The 27,438-nt window shown below is 38.6% G+C and overlaps 1 protein-coding gene across 1 annotated transcript in view; it reads left to right on the top strand.

The window, feature by feature from the left end:
* The window catches only part of KDM5A (lysine (K)-specific demethylase 5A), a 49,259-nt gene that overhangs the window by 313 nt on the left and 21,508 nt on the right, over positions 1–27,438 (top strand). Inside the window, exons 2-16 of the mRNA XM_009879622.1 lie at positions 810–932; positions 3,938–4,108; positions 4,602–4,736; positions 9,958–10,063; positions 10,616–10,704; positions 13,744–13,902; positions 16,272–16,391; positions 17,493–17,651; positions 19,280–19,461; positions 21,201–21,363; positions 21,975–22,094; positions 23,986–24,180; positions 24,294–24,475; positions 24,751–24,875; positions 25,127–25,277. Of these exons, the coding sequence (XP_009877924.1) occupies positions 813–932; positions 3,938–4,108; positions 4,602–4,736; positions 9,958–10,063; positions 10,616–10,704; positions 13,744–13,902; positions 16,272–16,391; positions 17,493–17,651; positions 19,280–19,461; positions 21,201–21,363; positions 21,975–22,094; positions 23,986–24,180; positions 24,294–24,475; positions 24,751–24,875; positions 25,127–25,277 (2,177 nt within the window). The 5' untranslated portion in view covers positions 810–812. The remainder of the gene's footprint in view (positions 1–809; positions 933–3,937; positions 4,109–4,601; positions 4,737–9,957; positions 10,064–10,615; positions 10,705–13,743; positions 13,903–16,271; positions 16,392–17,492; positions 17,652–19,279; positions 19,462–21,200; positions 21,364–21,974; positions 22,095–23,985; positions 24,181–24,293; positions 24,476–24,750; positions 24,876–25,126; positions 25,278–27,438) is intronic.

Here is a 27,438-nt window from a genome sequence, read left to right as displayed (position 1 = left end):
GTCTAGATTGAATGCGGAGTTCCATGTTGTGTAGTAGGAGCAGCCAGTGTCTAGCCTTCAGACCTCCACAGGCAGTGAATTTTTTTTTCTCAAAATATTTATTGCTGTTCTGAAGCCCCCGGTTACCTTATACTGTCTTGGTAATACGTTTTAAGCCTTAAAGTGAACTGGTTTTTTTATAGACTTACTATAGTTGGTTAGTTTTACGATTCAAAAATGTATGGAAGCTTTCTTGAAAACAGTACGAGTCCCATTCTGTCCTGGTTTTTCTTTTTCTCTACAACATTTCTCAAAGCCTTGCTCTGTTCATATACCAAAATGTCATGTATCATTTGGCTTGTAAATAGGTTTCCTTATGGAAAGTGATTTGGGTACTCCAAAAATACTCAAGGGAGAAGGTCCTTCTGTATGGTTAGGGCATATATAAAGCCCGTTTGTAACTTTCCCCTCAATGTATATTTCAATAATTGCTCTTGTGTGCCTCCCTGGAATGCTGATTTTTCATAAGTAAGCATTTTTTGTAATTATGCATTTTGGTTGCAAACCAGGAAATTATTAGGGAGGAGTTTGGTTTATAGGATCTTAAATGCAGAGAGAAAAGCATATACAATTTTCTGTTTGTAAAGATTTTTCTATTTATCAATATTTCAATTTCTCTTTTTTTACATGACTAAGAAGTACCTCACTTGCGAAGTCGCACTTTGAAAATGTGAACACTGTAAAAACTTGTCATGTTTTTTCTCAGGACTGTAAGGTATTGTCATGCTTGTTTTGGGATATATGTGTTTGTCTTCCTGTATTGATTGCAGGCAATGACAAGAGTGAAGCTGGACTTCTTGGATCAGTTAGCAAAATTTTGGGAACTCCAAGGGTCCAACTTAAAAATTCCTGTGGTGGAGAGAAAAATCCTGGATCTCTATGGTCTGAGCAAGGTGAGTAAGCAATTGTAGGCCTTGGTCTGACTGCGACCTTGTTTTTCATTCAAGCTCAAGAAGCCAGCAACAGAGATGGCTCGTTTTACAGCATTAGTCTCATTAATACGGAGATTAAATGAGAGTGGAAAAAAATATAGTGAAAGAAAACTTCGAAATTGAATGGTTGTGGCAGACATGTCAAGCACAGTTACATCAGTTGCCTTTGGTTGGTTTCTATACAGCATGTATTCGTTACCTTGTATACAGCTTGAACGCCCTAATGTCACCTGGCCACTTGCTTTTTAGTTCTCCTTTTTTACATATGGTAGAGCTGCAGGAGTTTGAGGTGGCTTTTGAGGAGACAGTGGTATACTTGCGTCCAGTTCAGCTCCTGACCTAGCAATTCTGCCATGAATTGTTGTTGTGATTTCTCCCTCCTCTCTCCCAATAGAAGTTCTCCACATGACATAAACATGCATCTATGAGAATTTAAAATGTTAGCTTCTGGAATAATTATTTTAATTTCCAAAACAGGCTAGGCTTGAGGCTGGCTAGAAGTTTATACTACTATAGTTATGTTTGGTGTGTTATTTTTCAAAGTCTGCACACAAATTAAATCTCTGCTGGAATTTGCTTTTGCACTGGCAAGATATACGTACTGTTACAAACCTACCTGCTAAGCATGGATTGTTAATATAAATAGGTAGATTTCTTCTTGCAAGGTAAGGAATTAAGATATGGTAGTTCTAGAGCTTGTAGGTTAGAACATCAGTTTCCTTGATTCCCCATCAAGATTAGGGAAGTAAAAATGTAAAGGTTTGAATAGATTTTGTTTTTAAAGAAAGAAGTCACAATCTTGGATAGGCTGGAAGAGTGGGCTAACAAGAGCCTTATGAAGTTTAACAAGGACAAGTATAAGGTCTTGCAACTGGGAAAAGATAATCCAGGAGAGCAGCACAGGCTGGGATCTACCTGGCTGAGGAGCAGCTCCGTGGGAAGGGACCTGGGGGTTCTGGTGGACAGCAAGCTCGTTATGAGTTGCTGCAGTGTGCTGCAGCAAAGAAAGCCAACAGGATGCTGGGCTGCATCAACAAGGGCATCACCAGCGGTGATAAAGAAGTTGTTATCCCACTCTGCTCAGCACTTGTCAGGCCACACATGGAATACTGTGTTCATTTTTGCTCCCTGCTATACAAAAGAGATGTGGACAGGCTGGAGAGGGTCCAGACAAGGGCCACCAAGATGATGGGACTGGGAAGCCTGCCATATGAGGAAAGGCTGAGACAGTTAGGTTCATCCAGCCTTGAGAAAAGAAGGCTTAGGGAAGCCCTTGTCACTGTGTTCCAGTATTTAAAGGGTGGCTACAAAGAAGATGGAGACTCCCTTTTTACAAGGAGTCATGTGGAAAGGAAGAGGGGTAGTGGGTACAAATTACTCCAGGGGAGATTCTGATTGGACACAAAACAAAAATTTTTCACAATGAGAGCAATCAGCCATTGGAATAATCTCCCCAGGAAAGTGGTGGATTCCCCAACATCGGACACTTTTAAGATTCAGCTGGACAGGGTGCTGGGCCATCTTCTCTAGACTGTGCTTTTGCCAAGAAAGGTTGGACCAGATGATCCGTGATGTCCCTTCCAACCTGGTATTCAATGATTTTATGATAGTATTCTTTTGGACAGTCTGGAATTGCTGATAAAATGCAGACAATGGCTCATAATATATTTTCATGTCTATGGTGATTTGCTGGCATATGCAGAATATCATAGTGGTGCTGGGAAGTATCTGGGTCACTGTTATGAGCTGGAACATTTTAGTTGACTGCGGATATACAGGTCTAAGCTTATTTAGTTAGTTAGTGGCTTCTCTAGCCATTGTTCATGTATAGATAGTTTTAGAAATCAATTTTTCATGGTCATTTCGAAGGTAAGTTGGAATTTAGGAGTAGTTTTGTTTAAAAAGGATTTTGTAGTGCTTTGCTGTAAATATGAGAAAAATCATGATCAATATTATTATTTTCTCTAACTGCAGCTATCTCGGACTATAGGAGGAGCCAGAATTAACTGATTTATTTGTCACTGTCACAATTAGACATTTGAATTTACCTCATCCTCAAAAGTTAACCATAAATTTCACCCTAGATACAAAATGTATTTGCGTTGAGGTTTCTAACGGTCTATGAAGCATTATGCATGAAACTTAATCCTCATGTGTAAAGAAATGTAATGCAAAACTACACTGTTGTAGAAATGCTGTTAGTCTCACAATAATAAAAATGAAATTACAGTCCGTTTGGGTTTTAAGCTACTTGGCAGTGAGACTGTAAAGGGAATGAAGGCAGTGGAAATGTGGCCAGTGTTTCTGAGGAAGGAACTCATGTGCCGTTATGATCATCGCTTGGAGGCAAACGGTCTGTTGGTTTTCGTTCTATGGACATATTAGTTACTTGCATCCAGTGATAGTTCTGTATGTGAATTACTAGACTCAAACCAATTGAAGTCCAGTGTAAAAACTGGGCTGCTAACTGGAAGGTAAATTCAGTTTCTTCTCTTTTTACAGTAGTCTATCTTTCATTTAGGCTTTTGTGAGAGTTTCTATAATTCTGAAGTTGTGAGCTCCAACGCTCCTTTCTACCTGGGGCCGGTTAGAACGGGCTTCACTCCTGGCCAGACTTGTGTTTTGCATCAGTACAAGTCTGATGAGTTAACTGTTCAGTTTGTTCTGGTGGTGGGGTTTGTATTCTTTCCAACATGTCATAAATCTCAACTGGTGCACTCCTCCTATCTTGGACAGTATGCAATTTACATTTACTAGGAAAATTGTCATGTTCAATGTATTAAGTCATGAGGATAAGTAAGTGCGTAGTTATTAAAGTACTAGTCTTTCAGGAAACAAAAACTACATTCAGGATTCTGTCGCTATTTAATAAAATGTTTTAACATTTGGTTGGTTTAATTGATTCTTGGTTTATGCAAGGTGGTGAGAGCAGCTCAAAACCCTTAACTTTTATTTATGTGTTTCAGATTGTTGCCAGCAAAGGAGGCTTTGAAGTAGTCACTAAAGAGAAGAAATGGTCTAAAGTGGCAAGTCGGCTTGGCTACCTGCCAGGAAAAGGCACAGGGTCGTTACTCAAGTCTCATTATGAACGGATCTTATACCCCTATGAGCTCTTCCAGTCTGGGGTCAGCCTTATGGTGAGACGCTTCTCTTTCAGGTTATGAAGAAGGGACCCAAACTACATGTAGAATGCTACTTGTTATTGCGTGTGAAACTAGGACATAGGGTCTATGCTTTTAGAAGCTTCGGCTATGTAAAAAAAACTAGAACCACTCTTATCCTTAGCTGTGAACGAATAGTGTTAGAAGTTGTAAGGTGACCTTGTGTGGTTATTTTCTGATAGCCATTTCTGTATAGGACTGAGGCCAAACCTATTGGGAAAGAAGACAGGGCAAAAGATTATATTATTAAGTGGAAAGACGCCTTTCTCTCTGTCTTGATAAGCTGGTAGTTTTCAGTTTTGTTATTTGAAGAGTGCATGGATTAATTGGCCTCTTGTCCAAATGGCATCTGTAATGCTGTGTGATTTCACTCGTCCTTTTTCTTAGCAAAACACAATGATTCACAGACCACAGAAGAATCAGGAGTGCCCAATCAATCAACCTAGTGTCCTGTGCTCTGATCCTCTAGGGCATCCAAAAGCCAAACTTGGACCTTAAAGAAAAAGTGGAGGCTGAGGACCTCAGCTCAGATGCCCAGGCTTCACCAAAGCAGGCTTCAAGAATGAATGTTGTGCTGAAGAGAACCAGGCGCGTCAAATCCCAGGTACCCCTGTTAATTGGTTCTTACAGACAGAGAACATTCCTTCTACCAGCGCAGCAGCGTTGGCAGTGCAACAGCCTTTGTCTGGCTGTGGGAGTCTGCTGAAAAGCACCACCAGGAAGCAGTCTTCATTTAAATAAAATCCAGAGCAGGATGTCTCTCTCAGGCCTGATTTGCTTGTGGTAGATGCTTTGTTTATCTAAAAACTTTCAAAACCTGCTTTTTGTTTGTTGATGGGTATCCTGTGTACCTTGGTAGTGAATGTACCTGTGAAAACTAAACAGATAAAAAGCCATTTGTGAAATGATGTTGAAGTTTCTGCTTGTGCGAAGTTTGAAGAGTTTTTTAAAACTTTTTTAAAATATGCCGTTTAGTTGTATGAATGCAAATGTATGTCAATAAGTCATTAGTAATTGTGGAAATCGCACTTGGGACTACTTACTTCAAGCTGGACAGACTGTTTTTATGAAGAAAAGACGCAGATACGCGGGCAGATGCTCAGTGATGGCTGGAACTGTGTAGGATTTCCGCAACTACCAAAAAGTAGTTTATTTTCTTCTGGATAAGCGGTGTTATAGGAACATTTGTTACTCTACTAGGTGATATCAGATCCTGGGAGGTACCCCCCAGTAAATGTCAATTCAAACTGAATCACCACTGTTTTAAATGCTATACCATTAGAAATAATCTTGGTGGCTTATCCTGATGGCTCCATTGCTTCTATTGCATTATTTAAAGCAGGCCTTCACCTTTCTCAGAAGATACCTATCTTTTGAGAGCCTCATCCTAAGTATCCTCACAGCTCCCTGCTGGGCAGTCAGCAGAATGTGGGTGAAAGCTGGTTTTATAAGCAGTAAACTTACTACTTGCTTGATGCCATTCTAGACTAATTGTAAGCACCACAGAATTTTTTCAAATGCTCTTAAACTGCTTCTTTCAAATCCATCTCATCACTGAGATATTTGAGTGTTCTTTATAAACTTCCATCTTTTTCTCTGATGTTGTGATTGATTTAGACTAAATTGTCTTTTTTTCAGTCTGTTTTCTCAACTTGCTGAAGCTGACTTGATGTTATTTATCATAGCCGTATAACTGCATCACACAAGCAGTCCCAGGCTGTGATCTTATGAGATCTCTCAAATCATGTATTTTTAGTGAGCTATCCAGAAAAACTGAGAATGACTGCTTTAGTTCCTGCAGCATTTGTTATGTGGAATTCTACTTTGGTTTTGAACAAATCTTGTGGAATAATGCCAGTATGAGCTTCTTCTCATACATGGTATAAAAATGTCGCTGCGTTATTAAGATCCTGTGGGATCTCTTCTCCTGCTCATTTCATTAGAATAATGATACTTCTCATTTCTCCTTGTTGGAAAAAGTGATTCTGTGGTGATCCTGGCACAGTATAGCTGCTTCATTTCATTTAAAGGGGCAGCATTTCAGAAATGAGAGAGGTGATTTTGCTTGGATCATCTGCAAAAAGTAAATATATATATATTTAAATGCCTTTTATTAGGCCTGTAGCCACACTGCCTTTTAAACATTACAGTTATTAGAATGGCTGAAATTAGTTGTTTAATGGAGGAAAAAGAACCAACCTACTTACATAGCCAGCAAAAGTATTTTTTGGCTGTGTTGGAAGCTGTGTATAACTCTCTTAAGTCAACTCTGGAACTGTATTTAGAAACAGATTTGTCCTCAGTAGCCCCAAATAGTAGAAGTGTAAATCTCTGGGGAACGCTGAGAAATTGTTGCAGATTTCAGTGCACCTCCTTATTGTAGACAGAACTCTGTTTATTGTTTGATATGCTTACCTGGAATTGTACCAGAGATTGTCTAGATAGTCTTGAGAGAACAGATAATATGCAAGTAATGTAAAAACCTGCTAAATAAATGTCATTGTGCTGTAGCTGAAACATCTGAATGGTTTCTGTGTAGTTTGCTGAACAGTCCAGCACCTGAATAGTGAGCATGGGTAACTATACTGATCTTTGCATCACAGTAGATTGCTTCCAAGCGCTAAAAGTACTTTCCAAAAATGCTCTGCATCATCTTCCTGCAGATAATTTACCTAAGAATGAGTGATGAGTAAGAAAGCATAAAGACACTAGTCAGAAATTACTGAAATAAACAAAGATCCTCAGCAGTAGAAGGTGGTGGCAGACTTTCAAAATGCAATTTTTTGAATTTTTAGAAAAAGTGAAAAATGAAAGAAAATAGGGAATGAGAATTCTGTTTTGTGAAAGATGGGTTGGGAATCTTTGGATACTACAGTCAAATGTCAGTTGAATACAGTGTCTCTGAATAGGAAGAGGATAATTTGGCGATGAGAGGTTCTGCTCAAAAATAAACTTAATGCTTCATTCTGTTTCCCTTTTCTCTCAAGAAAGCTATCACAAATTAAAACTGGAGAAGGGCAACTGAATTGCTAAAGGCTTGTAAAGAAAAGGACAACAAAAAGTAGAATGAATTCAGATTAGGAAAGGAGAATATTCTTAAGAAAAGGTTAAATTTGGGAGAATGCTTCATAGAAAAGAGTAGTATATCTTCGTAGATGATCTGTTAAGGTATATTTTAACTGGCAAGGGATTTGTCTAATGAGGTTACATCATGATGATTTCTGGTCGAGAAATGCAGTACTGGAAGAAAAAGATAATGAAGTGCTGACTTTTCAAAGTATATTAACTTAAAATCCAGAGATTTTTTTTTTTAATTAAAACTAATTCTAAGTAATGTGCCGGATTTCAGGTATCTTCCACAAATTTGAGTGGTTTCAGAATAACAACATTAATGAAATAAGCTTCCATTTTTTAATTTGAGAGATTTCTTTCCATGGGAATAATTGTGTGAAACAAAAGAACTCTGGGAGATGCTGACAAATGCCCAAAATGCATAAATATTTTGATTATTGGTTGTAACTATTCTGGTCTTGTGTATTGGAGATGGAGGGACGGGGATGCTAATGTTTCAAAATTGATGAGGGTAGGACAACAGAAAAAAGATCGTGTGTGAATCCAGTGTAGCTGGATCACGTTGTTAGGATTCGCATATGTACAAGAAAAGCCTTTGGATTGTATATTCAGTTGAGAAGGTAGATGAAACATAGATGTCTGGCTGCATCCTTCAGGAAGAAGACGACCTGAGAATAGACCTGCAGTTTAATCAAGTTCATTTTGCTTTTTGTTATATGGAAAAAAATATAATGCAAAAGTGTGATGGAGTTTTGTGCTCTTAGCAATGAGAAAATGGCAAGGACTGCAAGGTTTCTGCTTCCACGCGCTCGCAGTTTTGAGTTTGGTGTTTTTGTACAAAAGTCTTAAATAACACCACAGAAAGACTACTTAGTGAGACTGCTGAATGCTTTTGGAGTTCATAACTTAAACTATTAATATCCCAGCCTGTTCTTTTTGAAAACTGCATAGCTTTTTCCACCTGAGCATGAACGGGTTGCATCCACTTGGGTTTAGTGGAATCTAAGTAAATGGGCAGTGGAGTTACGAAAATATATTTAGGCAATGCATTTCTAAGCAAAGCTACAAAACTGAAGAGAGGTTGTTGCGTGCTAATGATTTACTTCTAGTAACTATGATAGTAATTTTTTTTTCAGGTATCACTGAAAAAATTATCTTAGGTCACAATAGCAAGAGAGAGAGATAGTGGGGATTGTTCATGAATGTTGGTGAAATGATGGAAGGTTGTATTGTGCTGAGAAATGTAATGTGGGTTGATTCTGTCAGGTTCTATTAATTAAGAGAATGGATGAGATGTTAATGAATTTCAAATGGGAACTGAGGGACTATAAAGTCTCCAGGTGGTAGGCTTTCCTGTACAGCAAAAAAAGTCAGTGTTTCCTTATGGCTTGTAAGCCAATTTCAGAGTGGGCTTACAAAGTTGATAACATATATCTAAAGTGAAAATAATTTAATAGCAACATGGAATTCATAAAGGTTTAAAATTAGAATATCTGCAATTATCAGAAAGATGGAAATCGGAAAGAAAGAATGGAAAGATGTCGGTTAGCATACTAGATACACAGTTCAGTGAGAGCAGGGACTCAATATCACTAAAAATTCCTGAGAGTAATAATGCCTAGGAAACAATATGTCTTTTAGTGTATTCCAGAAGCAAGAAAACTTACTGATTTACACTGAATAAATGGAAATTATCTTGTTCTTTTAGCTTTATTGTGAGTGCATTTGAACTTGTTTTGTTAGGGTTTTTTTTGTTCATTGATTAAAAACTGAATGCATGTCACGGCAAGGGAGCTTATTTTATGCATAATATATCAGAACATAACTGTGGAAAATAACAGGTAAAGTATCATTGGTAAGTTACATGAAGATAACCTTGTTGGAATTAGATTTGCTGAGATTTTTTAAGATGAGTGAATTTCAGGAGGAAGACTGCAAATGATGAGAATTTAGTGGCCTTCTACAGCAGCTTAGAAAGGGTTTTCAAAGTATAAGGAGGCAACATAAAGAAAAGTACCGAGGTGGTTGCATTGCAGATAAAACCAGAATATGGAGGTTTTTTTTGCTGTTAGGTTAGTGGCAATGATGTGGGAAAATGAAGTAGGTGAGAAATGGGAAACAGGAAGAAGTTTGGTTGAACAGAACACTTTGAGAAACGACACTGGCAGGGGCATGGAGTTGTCTCCTAATGGGTCTTTTTATCTCTGATTTTGAGGTTGAAAGGGCACCATGAGTAGCTGTGTGATTTCAAGATTTGTACTCATAACATTTCATCACAAATAAATCCAGGAGCAGCCAAGCTTAAGGAAGTAGGTTGGAGCTCCTTAGTGTCATGTGTATGTGTCTACTCAAGGAAGCAGATAAAAAAATCCTGTTGAAACAGTGTATGTGTTAACATCCAAGCAGTTGACTGAATCGTGGTGATTTTGGAAAATACTACTGCAGTGTTTTTCTCACTTATTTTTTGCTAAATGTCAAGCCTAGTTCTCTTATTTGCTGTATAGTTGACTTTCTGTACTTGATCTGTAATCCTACATGGGAAATAATTTGGAAAGATGGGGCAAAAATGCTGTGTTTTATTCCATTTGCATTTGTTCATTGGCTTTAGGAACAATAAATCCTGTCTTTTCACGCTTCTGTTTCCTTTCTTTTGATGAGCTGATGTTGTGAGATAGTGGAATATAAACAAATTATGAAGGAACCTGGTGGGGAAATATGGATGATTTGTGCTGATGTGGTCTTTTTGTTTTTAGACGGAGACAGGTGAAATGAGTAGAAATACTGAGCTGAAGAAGCTACAGATCTTTGGAGCTGGACCCAAGATGATGGGACTGGCATTGGGAGCAAAGGATAAAGAGGGTAATTAAATCTTTGGCTCATTGCTTTGTAAAGTAATGAGGCTGTTAAATCTTTCTGCATGTCTCTAGAGACAACATTAAGAAGTAAGCAAATCACTATAGCTGGAAAAAGAAAGCTAAGTATTCTAGGATTTCATTCATGAGAGAGATTTACAGGGTGCTTCATGTAACTTGGCATAGTTTCAGCTCTTTATGTATTATATAGTAACAATAACAATTAAGCAGCTGTTGCATGAACTGAGTGACTGGAAGGGAAAACAGGATATGACAATACTGAAACTGATCCTACCAGCTAAGAGCACAAATTATGAGCGTAGCTCACTCTATTTCGTGAGGCAATTGGGATCACCTGTTAGGATAAGCAAAACATGATTTCCAAATCCCTGTTTACTTTAGATTAGCCAGGTATAACAAGGCATTTTTGCTTTCTTTGGACTGTCAGGAAGTTTCTGATATGAATAGTAGGGTACCAGGCTGGAGATGCACGTTGTGTTTGCACGCTAAGTCTACCTTGATGTGATATCAATAACATTTAACTTTATTTTACTTCAAGATGAGGTGACACGAAGACGCAAGGGAACCAGATCAGAAGCATTCGGAATGCAGATGAGGCAACGCAAAGGAACTCTTTCTGTCAACTTTGTAAGTTTGATTCCTTTGCTGTGATTTCTGATAAGAAATTCATTGATTTACTTAAATCTTTTTTTTCTTCTGAAACACTCCCTCTCCACCCACCCCCAAACAGATGAATGGATGGACACTGCAGCAGATGATACTGTTATGGGAAAAACGAACAGTATTTTGAAAAATAATCTATGCTCTAGGTTTCTGTTTTAATCTTTCGGACAGGAAGGAAATGAAGGTACACGCTGATCATGGGGTTGAGGGCTTGCTTTGCCACACACTTCTTGCATGCCTTCAGTAGCTCACTTTCTATTTGAGCTCCCTTTTGTAGAACAATTATAATACTGCTTCTCTTCCTTAAAATAAATTTTGAGGTGCTCCAGTGCTTCATGAGTGTGTGTTTTAGCAATTCCAGCTGTCATGTCTTTTCTGTTTTGGGTTTAAACTAGTTGTTATACAAGTCCATGCAAGAAAAACCCCTAAGGGGAAAAATGAAATGTTTAGCGCTCTGATGTTTGACCATGGAAAAGCAGTGTATAGTTGTTCTTAATGTCTTTCATACCACGTGACTTTTTACTTTTAAAGTGTCATAATTTAGCATGTGTACGCAGCCATGGATGAAGATGCATGCTTTTAATGTCTTAAGGATTAGACTCTTCACTAATAATTCAGCTGTTCTTTATTACTTAGCCTAAGAACACTTACAAGAACTTATTTTAAATTGCAACCATAGAAGGCCAAGGCAACTAAAAGTCTCTAATAATCATATTTTTATATGTGGAAGTGTCTCCTGGGGAAAAAACGTGGGAGAAGTTGGATATCTAAAATACAGCTTATTGTGCCATTGCAGCTAAGTTAGAATTTGTGTGACTTGGGATTTTTTTCAATTGTACTACTACTTCTGAGTATATGGTGTTCATAGGCTGTGTAAGTGTTCTGTTTTGTTTAAGTAGGCTTTAATTTAAAAATACTTTGTCTGATCTCTGTTTCTTTATAGAAAACAGTATTTGTTTACTCTTTCCATTTACTCCTGTTTATAAGATAAAATGAAAATACTCTAACAGCAGAACTGCTATTTTGGAACTGTATTGCTGTAACTGTAATCTTGTGAAATTCTGTGACTTAGTACTATTTGGTTCCACACTTTTTTTATACTTGGATGAGAGATCTTCAAGGAAAGCAGTCTTTGAAATGCACAGGTGGCACATTAGCCATATATAACTTTAGTCTGAAAAATACTGTGGTGCAGTTTTGTTTAGACGTCTCCCTCATTCATTTGGCTTTTTGTGAAATGCTAACTGTGAAATTTATTTTATCTGTGTGAAATGCTAACTGTGAAATAAAATATACCTTTTTCTTTTTATCCCCTCTCCCCCTTGATACATGTAGTTACATATCATCATAGCCTTACTCTGTTTTGTTATGTGGCTTAGGAGGCTTATTTGTTGTTGTTGTGTAATCGCAGATCTGCTTGTTGTGATTATCTATTTCAATGTAGTCTTTGTATTTGACAAATCATCGCTTGGGCTAACATAAAAAAGATTGCATATGTTAATATAAATTTGAGGAGAAGAAGGTATTATCAGTGATGGGTAACTAGTGAGTATCATAGAATAGCTTCTTCTTATGATCACCATTTTAATGCATTTTTAGTTTTGGGAAGAGAACCTGGAAATGTCTGCTAAGGTACCTTCCCTCCCTTTTATATACTTGCAATAAAAGCAGCTCGTTTGGTGTTTTAGACAGTTATGATATTCCATAAGGGTGAATATGTGGATTTTTTTAAAAAGGGGGAAATGGTATGTACCTTAACAGAACTGCGTACTTTTAAAAAATTGTTTCTTAAGAAGCCTGAGCAATCTTAAGTATACTATTGCATAGCTAGGAAGTTGCATACTTAAGTAGGCTGGTGTAACTAAGATGGGGTTGACATCAAGTATTTAACACAGCTGTGTGAACCTAATCAGCTGAAAAGCACATGTTTTTGTGACATCTTGATGAAAGTGACAGACTCCAAAAAACCAACCCCATTGCTTCTGGTGTTATTTTGAGCTGCATGAAGGAAATATGCATAGCCTGAGTTACCCAGTGACTGACGGGATTAAAAACAGATTTTTCGAGCAAGTGTTATTCATGAAGTTCATATTGTTACTAAAAATTTATACATATGATAATTTTTAGCTGTGATAAAGCAATACAGAGTTATTTCATTTAGATTATGTTACAGATCTTCAGTACTATATTCAATGTATATATTAAATTAAAAGTCCTTTGGACAATGCAGGAAGCAACAACAAAGAAAAATTGAAACCTGTCGATGCAGTTTTCTCTCTGATCCCTGAGAATATCTCCCAATGAGTGTTGTTCTTGTTGAGACATTATCTTGGAGTGACACCTGCAAAATTGTTTGCTATTTTATTGGGATTAATACTTCTCCCTTATCATTTGGAGTTTTTATCCTTTATTTTGGAGAAAATGAGAAAGAAGTTGGTACCTTTATACTCAGTTTCCTTCCCTTCCCCTTGGATTTTTAGATTGCTATCTGTAGATGTCGGTTCTGTTATCTCTTTTTTTTCATTGCAGAGATAATCACTGTACTGTTGCAAGTGATGGCATATATGTTTCTGAAATAGTTTTTGGAGAGATTCCTCAGCCATGTGCTCTTTGTAGGGATTTAGTTTGAATCATTTTCCATGATAGAGGCCCAAAGAGAGGGAGAGCATGAAGTTCTAAAAACTGTAACCTATTCTTTTGCCTTAGAATAATGTAAATGAAGTGTTACTTTGGGTTATACAGAAAGCAATTGTCCAGCTGAACTGGATAGTTATTTTGCAGCACTCAAAGTCCCCTTTCCCCCCACGTATTACTGCTTTGGGAAATTGAAGCATAATGGTTCATTATCAGTGCTTCTCAAAAACCAGAGAAAACCAGGTTGATGTTCTTATATCAGACTTTAGGATTGCATCCTTTGTTCCGTAGTTCAAGGAATGCAGGTTCTGAATGAGGAAACTATTTGTAACCTTTTTTTTTTCCTTTTTCTTTTTTTTTTCTCAACAGGTTGATCTGTATGTTTGCTTATTCTGTGGCAGAGGAAATAACGAGGACAAACTGCTACTGTGTGATGGATGTGATGACAGCTATCACACTTTTTGCTTGATTCCTCCTTTACCTGATGTACCCAAGGGTGACTGGAGGTGCCCGAAGTGTGTTGCCGAGGTACGATTCAAGAGCTACTCGAGCTTTGTATGTATACTTGTGTTCCTGGAAAGAACAGAAGAAGAGCAGTTGAGCTCAGTGCCGTTCCATCTGGGTAGAAGCTGTAGTTTTGTTTGGAATATTGTCAAGATGAGCTATGAATCTCCAGCTGTTCTTGGTTGATGAGCCATAAGGAGAGAGAAATGTTCCTTTTAGAGCTTGGGCATAACCTTTTTTTGTTATACAGCCATGTGACAGCTAAAACTTTGGCCTTTGTATGGTGAGCTGGTAGTGGGAAATTAGGGTGAGGAGCAGGGTTGTGATGAGACGTTTTGTAAACTGTGAAGTAATCAAAGTATGTAATTTGGGCATAACAGAGGGCTTTGATTATTGGGAAGTCATTATGGCATTGTTCAGAATAGCTTGTAGCAGAAAGTGAAAGAACTAATTTAAAAGTTTGTAGCTATTTGAGGCTTGGTTTAGACTAAAAAAGATACTGTTAAAGCTCCAAAAATGGAAGCTATCTGAATTTCACTGTTCAAAAAAGAAGAGCTACCAAGTTCCAGCAGTCTAAAGGCAGCAAACATCATTTGATTGGCTTGGTATTTGTCTTAACGAATTTTGCAAGCTCAGGAAATAGGTAGATGTAGGATTCAGAAGAAAAAAGCTTACTCTTTCTAAATCTGTAATTTTGTGACTGGCTTTAACTTCTTACACCATGTTTTTTCTGAAAGGGGCAGTCACACACACATGCGTATATGCCCATTTCCCCTCACATCCTCTACACCCATCCCAGCTGTGGGCTTCTGCTGTTTTCGTTATGGTGGTGTATGAATAGTTGCGCAGCCCAGTAATGAGGTGGATCAGCTAGTTGCTCTCTAACCCTTCACCAAGAGAGATTAGGTTGTCAGATGAACTCAGGCAAATGCTGTTGTGAGAGAGGTGGAAATTCATAGTTACAGGCAAGGAAAAAGATGCGACTAACCCTTTGAGCTGCTGCTCACAGGGTGGGTTAAGCTGCTTGTTTATTGTTCCCTTAAGAGACAGCAATAAAGGAGTATTAGTGGACTATGACAGTCCAATGTGGAGGTAATTTAGAGAATATAGTAGTAAAAATATAGACTGCAATGGTTTAAGAATGTGGAAAGTCACAAGAAATTTCAGTACTACTACTAGTAAAAACAGGGATATGTTGTTCCCAAGGAAAAAAATACGCATGTAGGGACAAAATCAGGAAAGTTAAGGTATCAAATAAGTTGTTACTAGGAAATGATAGAGAAAGTACTTGAAAAATTTTGGAAATACGTTGAAAGTAAGAGAAAGAAGGGGAAAAAGCAGAGCTATGTTACATAATGGAGAGTAAACAAATAACAGCAGAAAGACGTTTGAAATGCTCAGTGGTGATTTTTGCCTCAGTTTTTACTTGAAATGTTAATTGTGCATACATGCTTAATGTAATATTAACAGCAGGGTGCTGGAACAGAAGCTAGGAAGAATAGGGTAAGGGCTTTTCATATGTATTCATGTCAGCATTGTCTGACAGTGCTTGCAGATGTTGTAGATTACCTGTTGCTGGCTCCATTTAAGAACTACTTTGATAGATGTTGGGTATAGTCTAAGGATAGTTCCTCTTGAAGAAAAAGAAGCTATTGATCTCTTGAGTTCCTTTCCTCTCCTGTTTCCTTATGACTGAAGAGCTGACTATCAGATAGTTCTATGTCATGTTTGTTTTCAGATGTCTTATGTGTATATAAACATTGTGTCAAATACAAAGGGGCTTAAAAGGACACTGTAGAAATGGGTGGGGAGAGTAGCTGAAATGTGATCCGGTATTTTTTGCACTCTTGGGATTGAATATGGATAGAACATTGGAAGACCTGAAGATTTTATGTCAGACGGACCATTCCTGTTGTTAGCTGTGTTACACTGTTTTAATTTCCTTCTTCCTTTTTCATCCTGTATAGTTTCATAGCGCCAAATCCATTGGTGATTTGCTGACTTGATAAGACTGAAGCACTTGCAGGGTTTGTTCCTGTGCAGTTATTCTGCAGGTGCTTGAATCCAGGGTGTCTAAGAAATCTCTCATGGCTGTCTAAGCATCTTGTGCACTGTCTTACTCTCGGCTGGCAGCAGTAGGTGATGAAACTTAGTTTTGGACAGGAAAGCAGAAGTGTGTAACATTGGGGTTTTACTGTGTTACATTACCATCTGTACAATTAATTCTGTTCTGTTTCCGTTGTGGTAGGACTTCCTCAGCTGAGAAAAGCACTCAAAACTGATAGCTTATTGTATTTGGTAAGGGCTCAGATGGACACTAGGTTTTTTTGCTAAAAATGTAACTGTGTCATAATCTGCTGCAGGGAGCAATATTTTTATGTTCCGTCTCCTAGGAATGCAACAAACCCCGTGAGGCCTTTGGATTTGAACAAGCTGTCAGGGAGTATACTCTCCAGAGCTTTGGTGAAATGGCTGACAACTTCAAGTCTGATTATTTCAACATGCCGGTCCATGTGAGTTTGAACTTTTGTTGTGATTCCTTGTAGGGGAAAAAGAGGAGAGATTTCAGCTGATCCTGGATTTTTGCTGAGGCATCTTAGCTTTGTTTAAAGAGGGACCATAAGCTTCAAACATGTAAACAAATGATTTGGCTTTCTGGCATCTGGTCTCATTTCAACTTCATTTCACCCTTCCTGTGATGGATAGATGGCTTTAGTGCTTCTTAGGGTATACCTTATTTGCCATATTCCAGTTAAGTTCTTGCCCTTTTTGATTAATTGAACCAAGTATCTTGTTCTTGTTTTGCAAAGGTGTCTTTCTCCTGTCCTTCTTATAGCTTTTGTTTAGTTTGATCAGAGGATAAATAATTGTTTTCCTCCCTGTCACAGCCTTTTCTTGTAGGCAAGTCAACAGATTGAGTTTGTCTGATAATCAGGGGCTTTTTTATTCCTCATCTCAGCAGCATTTTTAAAACTAGCATTTCTGCTTTGGCACACTTCCATGATTCCACTGCCCTGTAGACTGCATGCAGCCCCAAGTTCCTTCTCCTCTCAGGGTTCTTTGGGAATTCTTGCTAAAGCTTCTACCTTTTAAGGACTCCAATTTATGGTACAACATTGGGACACTGAGCAAAGCTAGGTACAAAGCTTATTTTACAAATAAGCTTCATAAATAAATGCATCTAAGTAAGAGTTGTAATGAGCTATATGAAAACTACACTCTTGAACTCAATTCTTTATCTGAGTTTTCTTACTGTTACTCAGAAGTTCTGGTCATTATCCTCTGAAATAGTTTGGAATTTGCATGCTGTTGATTCTGTTTGCTGCTTGGTTTCTGCTGGCTGTCTCCTTCTCCCCTTCTTTTTAGCTGTACTTCGGTAACACCATCTTTTTTGTTCATTCTGTCCCTTATGATGTGGCATCCTATTTCTGTTACGTTGCTCCGCTACTAAGGAATACAGACCAAGCTGTATGACTTTGAAGAGATGGAGGAGAGAGAGGGAGTGACCTTGGTGTTTGAAAATTCGTGGGGGATTAGTAATGATTTATTGCTTGAACGGTAACTTTTATGATGTGTCTTATCTGCACATACCCTACCATCTTTTCCATTTTCAGATGGTTCCCACTGAGCTCGTAGAAAAAGAATTCTGGCGATTGGTGAGCAGCATAGAAGAAGATGTCATTGTGGAATATGGGGCTGATATATCATCCAAGGACTTTGGAAGTGGCTTCCCAGTGAAGGATGGCCGACGAAAGCTGATGCCAGAGGAGGAGGTAAGGAACAGGATATGCAAACTGATCCCATTCTTTGCTCTGCATACGATTTCACATTAAGAATTTAGGTCAGAAATCAGCGTGGATTTTTTTCTTGACAAAATTGCTTAAGGCTTTTACATGCACTTAACATTGCTTTTGAGCAGGGCATTAATCCGATATTTTAGGTTCTTGTACAAAACTGATTGCTGATAGCTAAGCTGCTTTTCTTGATTTAAGTTACACCTGTTTTGTATCACTTAATCTTAGCAGGCAAAGATGTGCAAATTGTTACAGGATGTCTGAGTATGAGGACACTGATAAGATTTTTTTTTTTTTTTTTCCTTCTTGTTCCGAACCTTTTTGTTATCGAGTTAGCTACAGAAATGTGATTCTAACCTCCTTTGGAGGTTCAAAATAGGTAAACCAAACTAATTGGATTTAGCTTGTTTCTCTGACTGCATTCTGTAAGAACGAACAGATGTAGATACAGCATCCTATTATAGAAATTTTTATAAAGAACATCTGGTAAGTATATTATCTATTTTCCCTCGGACCTTACTGTAGCATAGCAATTTTCTGGCTGCTTATATGTTTAAATTCAGATGAAATGAGAGTAAAGGTGTGGTTTTGTGATTACTCAGCCCCAAATCAATTTATACTGCTCACTGGAAGAGGTAATCCTGCTCATGATTGTCTTCTACCCATGCCTGCACCTTTCTACCTGTACCTTTGTTGTTTATGCAGTAATTGTGTCGCTGCTTAGTGAGTCAGAACTGCTTGTTGATCTATTTGTATGAAAGTACCAATTTTAAAAAGTATTTTCCAGCAAGATCACTTAAGTCATCTGGCTTACTGCATTGTCTTTTTAGTGTCAGAGCAAAGGAAACAGCAGGACTGTGTGGCTGAGCTAATGAGGGTGTGACCAGTCCTTTCAGCAGCTATGGGATATGCCTAAAATGTGACTGTAAATCTGTGCTAACAGCTTTTTTTAAGGAGGAAGGTAGACTACTGTTAAAGCAGAGTAGTGAGCTTTTAAGGCAGTCTGTTTGGGTTCTCATTTTTGGTACAAACTTTGTATGTTTGAAAGTAAAGGTGGGATCGCTTAACTGGTGATGCTGTCTTCTCAGAAATGAGTGTGTTGGAATTTCTTCTCTTGAGAAAACTTTCTAAAGTAATATATAAAGAAGATAAAGATAAACAGCAGTGCAGTAAAACAGGTCTTAAAAAAGCTGAAATAATAACATAAGATTCACTGTGCTGTTTACAATCTTAAGTTATCCTGTTTTATTGAAGACTCGTATCTTTTGTTCTACTATTGTTGCTGGTATTTTGTTCTACCAGAAAAGTATGAAACCTATAAACTTGAAGGGAGGAAAATCAAAGCCTATGTATATAAGCCTTGATCCAAAGAAAATGTGCTATGTATGTTGAAATGCTAGGACTTGCCTTAAATCCTAGCCTGATTAATTGCTGACTAAGGTATTTGAGGAGTTATTTCCTAGCTTTGATGCTTCATTGTTGTAGAATATTACCCACTGTCTACTATAGAAACGGATAGACCGATTGCTTCCTTTGTACTTTCCTTTTCTGAAGTTGGTGTCCTTATGTTCTGATTTGTTCGGAATTTTCTCCTTTTTTTTTTGCAGGATTATGCGCTTTCTGGTTGGAACTTGAATAACATGCCAATTCTAGAACAATCAGTCCTTGCTCACATCAATGCTGATATCTCTGGCATGAAGGTACCTTGGCTGTACGTAGGGATGTGCTTCTCCTCATTTTGCTGGCATATTGAGGATCACTGGAGCTATTCAATCAACTACCTGCATTGGTATGGACTCTCCTTTGTGCATCTACCTTACACTGCCCTGTTTGCCCTTAGTAAATTTGTGGTTCTACTTGAAAACGCTTATGCGTGTTGATGACGTTTTTAACCAAAAAGCTAAACGTGATGAGCAGTCCATATTCTTAACTGAAGCTGATTAAAAGAGAATACAGATACTGGTTTAGGCACTTCAGTATTTTTCATTAACTGATTAAATGTTCCCGTGTTGCCAAAAATCCAGTGTCACTATAAAATCATGCTTTACAGGCTTATATCTTTTCTAAGAGAACTCGTGACTTTGAAATGAGTTACAGTTCACCGGTACACTGCTTTATGACTTAAAGTTGATATGCCCCTATGCTGGCAATGGAGGTTGCTGCCTGGTGGCTCACACAGGCATCAGAGCTGACAGTTCAGCGGCAGATCTGTGTATACACAGAAATACTGCTGTTCAAGAGAAGAGAAATTTGAAAGTAATTCTGACTTTCGGAACAATCCTAGAAGTGTTGTGGTGTTTAGCTTTTGTGTTTGAAAAGAAGAATCGTGACAGATGAACTATTTGCATTGTAGTCTTGCCAGTTCATCAGGCTCAGTCGCAGTGGACAGAGCAGGGGGGAAGGAAGGGGAAGCTGTGGGAAGTGCCCCTTCAGAATAGAAAGTTTGTTGTACATCTGGTAAGGATGAGTTGATAGCCTTTAGACTGTGGTTGCACCTTTCTGGAGAAGCATGTTTGCTAGGGTCAGTATGTGAGGGTTATGTGTCAGCTGGTGAATTCCAACAGCCCAGATACAGTTTTACTGGGGTTTGCTAGCTGTGTCCTGCCAGCAGGTGTCACTGAAGCCTGTAGGAACCACACAAAACGCTGCACTATTCTTCTTCTAACTTTCAGGATGGCTGGTGATAAGATTGTTAATACAATTAAATAGTGCTGTGTAAATAGTTTCAGATATTTCAGCAGAATACTGCTTGTACTTTCTAACAAAATAGAATTTAAAAATAGATAGATTTTTTTATATATATATGCACTATAGATTCAAGGTCATTACAGTTTATTTTGGTTAGGACAGGACTGAAAGGACTAGAATAATATGTTCTCAAGTAATTTTTTGTTTAGTTTTGGTCTTGTTAATCTCTTTCTTCACTCATACTTAACTAATTCATGTTATTAGTTATTTTTTATCTTAGGAGTCCAGTGGACCGCTGTTTTTCAGTAACTAGTTGTGTATATTAGGATTGCTTATATTTCATTGTGCTGTCTGGTGTTTTATTCTTTCCACTTCTGGTTAGCTGGTATACTATTCCATTGGTTTCAGGCATAGGACTATTCCAAGCCTAATTAAGTGAGCAGAGGAGTGCTGTGATCTCTTTTAAACATCAGCTGTGACAGCCAAGGTTTTGTTTGTTAAATTTTCTTCTTCCTAAAGGAAAATGATTGCCCATTTTATCCCTTTAGTGCATGGTAAATGACTTAACACCAACCAAAATTATCTTCCATGTTAGGCTTGTTATGGCAAATCTGCTGTCAGGTATGTTGAGAATTGTGTTGTAGTGTAATTGATTTTTCAGATTAGAATGTTACATCCTGAAGAAGATGGTTGTTGGTTAAAGCCTTTTTTTTGTGTCTATATGCAAAGCACTTTGCTTGTGTACACAGTGGGGCTAGATTTGAGGTGTGCTTTGCAGTTAGGTGGCACTGTTACTTTCCTTTCAGTAATGTGTTTATTACTGTGGTTGTGTTTTGTTAGGGGAGAGCCGAAGACGTGGTATGGTGTGCCCTCTCATGCAGCAGAGCAGCTAGAGGATGTGATGAAGGAATTGGCTCCTGAGCTATTTGAATCCCAGCCTGATCTCCTGCATCAGCTGGTCACTATTATGAACCCCAATGTGCTGATGGAACATGGTGTACCAGTGAGTAGCGCATAAGCATTTTTTACATAAGTTCTCCTATGTGCTCTCTTTTTTTTTTTTTTTATTCCCTGCCAGATTTGCATAAAAATTGTTTGGCAAAACTGAAGAATTTTTATGATGGACGCTTCCATATTCAATTCATTAGTTATAGGGTGTTTTTAAAGCTATTATCTAATGTTCTGTAGAAATCTCAGTCGTACAGACTGTTTTTTTGACCAAACGTAATTTGACTGCAGACCTTTAAGCAGCAGTCACTATCATTTGTTTTTGTCTTACAATAAATTGTTTATGTGGCAAATACCCCAACAAAGTAAATCATAAACTATTTCAAGAAGCTTTTGCACTTTGTTTAAATGATAGTAGAGAAACATCCCTTTTGGATTTCATAAAGAGAATTTTCAACTGTTGGCTTATATATTCATCCTTTCTGAGTCAGGCTATAAATTGAGGAGTCACTTTAGGAAGACAGACAATCCTTGCCACTTTTGTGGTAGCTATGTTGCCTGTAGTGCTCTATAGGTAAAGAAAGTGGTGTTCAACTGTCTTGTAATTATGTGCCTTAAAGTCTTGCAAATTTCATTTATTTTTCCCTTTATCCTCATGTGTATTAGGTATACAGGACCAATCAGTGTGCTGGCGAGTTCGTTGTGACCTTCCCTCGTGCCTATCACTCTGGATTTAACCAGGGATATAACTTTGCTGAAGCTGTGAACTTCTGCACCGCTGACTGGGTGTGTTCTTTTGTATATGTTTGCTCTGTCCCTTCTAGGTCACCTTTGCAAGAAGGGTGTTAGCAACTTTCTTATTTGAAGAGTAGTCTTTTATGTTACATAGTATGTTTTATGCTTATAGTTCCTGGTACAACAGTTAGACTGATGCGAGTTTCCGTTACACAAAATAATTTTGATTAGCGTACAATTTTACGCAGTTTCAAACTGAAACTTTGATGTGTGGTATTCCTTTTTAGGTATTGATTTAACCAAGAAGTAACATCTCACAATGCCTTTAGCTAGTATTTGTGATGCCTCTTTCGTAATTTGATACAGATTAATGTGCTGTCTTGAACAGCTGTTGTCATTTCAGTGTTGGAGGTAGGCATATAACAGTCCTTTGTCCTCCTTTTGTGCCAGCTCATTGCACCTTTTAATCACAGAATCACAGACTGGTAGGTGTTGGAAGGGATCTCTAGAGATCATCTAGTCCAACCCCCCTGCCAAAGCAGGTTCACCTAGAGCAGCTTGGACAGGAATGCATCCAGGTGGGTTTTGAATATCTTCAGAGGAGACTCCACAACCTCTCTGGGCAGCCTCTTCCAGTGCTCTGTCACACTCAAAGTGACGAAGTTTTTCCTCATGTTCAGATGGAACTTCTTGTGTTCCAGTTTGTGCCCGTTGCCCCTTGTCCTGTCACTGGGCACCACTGAAAAGAGTCTGGCCCCGTCCTCTTGACACCCACCCTTTAGATATTTATAAGCATTGATGAGATCCCGTCTCAGTCTTCTCTTCTCCAGGCTAAACAGACCCAGGTCTCCCAGCCTTTCCTCATAAGAGAGATGCTCTGTTCCCTTGATCATTTTCGTAGACCTCCGCTGGACTCTCTTCAGTAGTTCCCTGTCTTTCTTGAACTGGGGAGCCCAGAACTGGACATAGTACTCCAGATGCGGCTTCAGCAGGGCAGAGTGGAGGGGGAGGATAACCTCTCTCGACTTGCTGGCCACGCTCTTTTTAATGCACCCCGGGATACTATTGGCCGTGGCCACAAGGGTATGTTGCTGGCTCCTGGTGAACTTGTATGCCAGGACTCCCAGCATATAGTCATACCAGAGCCTTTTCTAATAGCCATGCCACACCAGAGTATAGCTTGTGTGGATTCTTCAGTAAGTTGGCAAAAGTGTGTCCTATCGCTATCCAGGGTTTACAGTTGGAAGTTTAGATCTCATCTGTAGTTTATCTGTATCTTAACTTCTATTTTGTTACATTCAAATAGGAATTCTAGTCCTCAATCAGAGAATTTTTTTCATGCATCAGAGAAATTGTCTGCAGGATTGAAAGTGTCTCAGTTTTCTTCTTTTTTCCTGTGATCATGATGTAATCTGTGTATAGACATTGTGAAAAACTGGTAAACTCACACTAGCCATGTGAAATTTCCTTTGCTTATGCAAAATATAACCAAAAATCTGTGTAGCAAATTCATCTAGCATTTTATATTTTTTGCTTTAAAAGGGACAAAATGAGTGGTATCAGTTTTGGTTAACTCTAAGCATCTTGGGTTACATTTCTAAGTCCAAGCATAGTAGTATCCAGAGGGCAATGCAGTCACCTTAGCATAGGCCAGGTGACTTTTGGTGCTGGTTTCTTTCCACTGAAAGTAAAAAGAGTTTAGGATAGCTCTTAAACTTGTGTCTGAAATAAGGCACATAAGATTTTGGCAGATGCCCCTCCAACATGGATATAATCTTTTTCATCATCTGTGCATGATTTAAGGCTGTTATAATTGACTCTATCCCATAAGATACAACTCTCTTAATTTTTTCCAGGTTTTGTCAAAGGAAGGAAAGTGGGAGCTAAGAGATAATTTTGAAATGTCTTTTCCCAAAATGATAAATGTTTGGGTTTTTTGTAGCTTCCCATTGGACGTCAGTGTGTGAGTCATTACCGAAGGTTAGGACGTCATTGTGTTTTCTCCCATGAAGAGCTGATCTTCAAGATGGCTGCAGATCCAGAGTGCCTGGATGTTGGGCTGGCCGCCATGGTCTGCAAGGAGATGACTCTAATGATAGAAGAAGAGACACGGTTAAGGGAGTCTGTTGTACAGATGGTGAGTAACAAGACAACTGTCTTTATTTTGCTTGCAAAAGGAGTTTTGCGTCCCCTTCCCCCCACCTGGATTAGAGTTTTTAGCAAATGTCCATTTTTTTTTTTTTTTGTTAGGGAGTACTGATGTCTGAAGAAGAGGTGTTTGAACTGGTTCCAGATGATGAGCGTCAGTGCACAGCTTGCAGAACCACGTGCTTCTTGTCAGCTCTTACATGTTCCTGTAATCCTGAGCGTCTGGTGTGCTTATACCATCCATCTGATTTATGTCCATGTCCCATGCAGAAGAAGTGTCTAAGGTATACAGGATTTTATTTTTTCCCCTTCTTTTCTTCCATATTCAATAGCTTGCTGGAGACCAGTGACCAAATAGGACATTCAGCCACACTTCTCTCTTCCTTTATTTAAGGAGTATTTTTATGTTCTTTGCTTGTTTCTTTGTTCCAAGGCAGTACGTATTATACGTGTTCTGTCTTTCTGGCCTTGTAGCTGGAAAAACTCAATATAAGCAATATCCTGGCTTTTGTATTATAGATAATACCCTTTCTGTATTTTTTTTTTTCCATATCTCCAGGTACCGGTACCCACTAGAAGACCTTCCTTCTTTGCTATATGGAGTGAAAGTTAGAGCACAGTCTTATGACACTTGGGTCAGTAGAGTTACAGAGGCTCTGTCTGCCAATCTCAACCACAAGAAAGGTCAGACTTCTATTGTTTGTAGTAGGATGTCCTGAAACTCCTACATTTATTCTGTGTTCTCATTTAATGAGAGAAACACTGTGTGTTGTTTAGTGGAAAAAAGAAATGAGCTTATCTGAGTGTGTAATGCAACTCATTACTGTGCATTTCAGATTGAACTAGCTGGTTGGAACCTTGGTCTAAGGCCTTTGAAGCAGTCTAAAATTTCTTCTTTTTTTTGCGTACGAATTATTTATATACTGTTATTACAGATGTGATCGAGCTGAGAGTAATGTTGGAGGATGCTGAAGACAGGAAATATCCAGAGAATGATCTTTTCCGCAGGCTGAGAGATGCTGTGAAAGAAGCAGAGACCTGTGCTTCAGTAGCACAGCTGCTTCTGAGCAAAAAGCAAAAACACAGGTAGGACAGGCATTTTTTCCACAGTTTCTGTCTGTCTGTTATTTGGTTGGACCTGGAAATGTAAGAATCCTGAGGTCTCGCTGCCTACTGATGTCTTTGAGTGTTTCCTACCCTTAGTGCTGTGACTCGCTGAGAGATGGGGAGGCAGATACAGTGACACAAAGGGCCAAAAAAGTGGATTTGGTTGGAACTTGTTAAACACTTTTTTCAGCTGACTTATGTACTGAAATGTGAAATCCTTTGGAGAAGTTGTGTGTTAGGAGAAATACCTAATCAGGTATTCATCCGAATGTGTGGGAGACTTGTAGGGAAAGAGAGCTAGAGGAAAAAATATAATGAAACTAAGTCTTGACGGGAACGTTTGTATTGTAGGTAGCATGGCTGAGTATGTAGCTTAAAGCTATGGAAAGAAAATCTATTAAAACATTGGATTGCAAAGCAAAATGCTTGAAAAGTAGGAAATACCAATTATGTTTGGCGAGGCAAACACAGTTGCATCTTCTGGTACAGTGCTTCTCAAAACTTTGTAATTTTGCCAGCTATTCTCAAGTTGCAGCATGTGTTGTGATGCTGGTGGAGTTACTGGAAGATGCAAAGGAAATGTGTCTTGCCAGCATTGACTGGGACAAAAGGATCTTGGGGAGCAGAGCAGTGCAGAGAGCAAAAACAGTCCGTAGTTTGAGCCAGTCTTCTGTTTCTTGGGAAAGAACCATGGGAGGCAGTGATGTGTGGCTGAGTAGTGGCTCGCCTCAGCGCCTTCTGGCAGTTTAGACTCCCTTACTTCTTTGCGTTGCCTGCCTTGCTTGTGGCTGCCTCAGTGTTAATCTGTCCCCTGGTCCTACCTCAGCAGTCTGCTGGATGTGTCCCCGTGTTCTGCCATCATGAGCCTTCAGCAACATGTTCTTCCTTCTCGCCTATGCATTCTGTGCACGGAGTAAAAGTCCCATAGGAAAGAATTTGATCAGGTGACTGTAATTCTTGTGCCAGCAGTTGTATGGTAAACTTTTATAGCTTCCATTTCCTCTGTTGAGTAGAAGATTTGGCTTTATAGTTGGTTGGTTTTTTTGCATGTATAGTCTTTGTGTATAACTGAACACTTTTCAAGAGGAGTAAAAAGTAAATACCTTGTTAATTATAATACCCAACTTTGCTACGCAGAACATATTGTATATCGTAATTGCTTCAATTTGAACACTGAAATGTTAGTTACACCATAGATCCAAGTATAATACCTGATGTAATTGGAAAGCTATTATAAAATAGAGAAGCATTTTTGCTATATTTGAAGGGGAAAGAAGGCTCTCCTGCTTGGTTTTTATTGCTTGTAGGCTCCTGCTACCACAGAGGTATAGTCACTTAGAGCTCTGGTCTGGGTGAGGGAAGCAATGCTACAGTGGTCACATTGCCCTGTTCCTTGTGAAGTTTAATTATTTTGGTAGGTCCCAGTTGTTCTGGTGTCGCTGCTTCCTCCTCCTCCTGCTGTTGGAGTGTGTCAGCCTTCTCTCAACAGACTTGCATTCAGTTAATTATTTGGTAGATTTCCAGCACTATCCCAAGAAACACTAGGGGTAGAAAGATTTGACAGCTTTCATTGGTGTGTCTAATGTAAAGCTGAAAATAATTCCATGGGGCAAAACAAAGGACTTGTCTAAATGTCTGAAGGCTGTTGTATGCTAAATAACAATGTGTTACAAAACAGAGGTTTGAGAAAGATTATTTTTTTTAAACCTCTTCAGTGAACAGTGTTAGGCAATTTAAATATAGAGGTTACTTTCAGCTTCTTTAACATTTATGTTCATATTTAGTACATTGAGAAGCATCACATTTACACAAAGTAACAAGTTACTAAAAATGCTAATTAAAAACGAGTTCTCAAATGGAACAATTTGGCAGGTATTAAAGCGGCAATAAACTCATGGTCAAATGTAGCAAAAGAAAATCAATCCCTTCTGCATCTGATTATATATAAAGCTGAAAAATAGGTAATGCATAGCTGTGAAGATGTGTCCGATGTTCCAATTCTATACCTCTCCCCACTTTTGAAAGTTGTGAGTTTCCATAGGCAGGGATAGTTGTATCTTTTTGCGCAGCGTCTCGTGTTGCGGCAGTCCATGGTTGGACTAGGGGCAGAATGCCAGTGCGATGTTTCAGAGGGTGTCTC

This window comes from Charadrius vociferus, unplaced genomic scaffold, assembly GCF_000708025.1.
Source record: "Charadrius vociferus isolate BGI_N301 unplaced genomic scaffold, ASM70802v2 scaffold90, whole genome shotgun sequence".
NCBI lineage: Eukaryota > Metazoa > Chordata > Aves > Charadriiformes > Charadriidae > Charadrius > Charadrius vociferus.
Note: the sequence above shows the minus strand (reverse complement) of the source record. Positions and strands in the feature narration are given on the sequence as shown.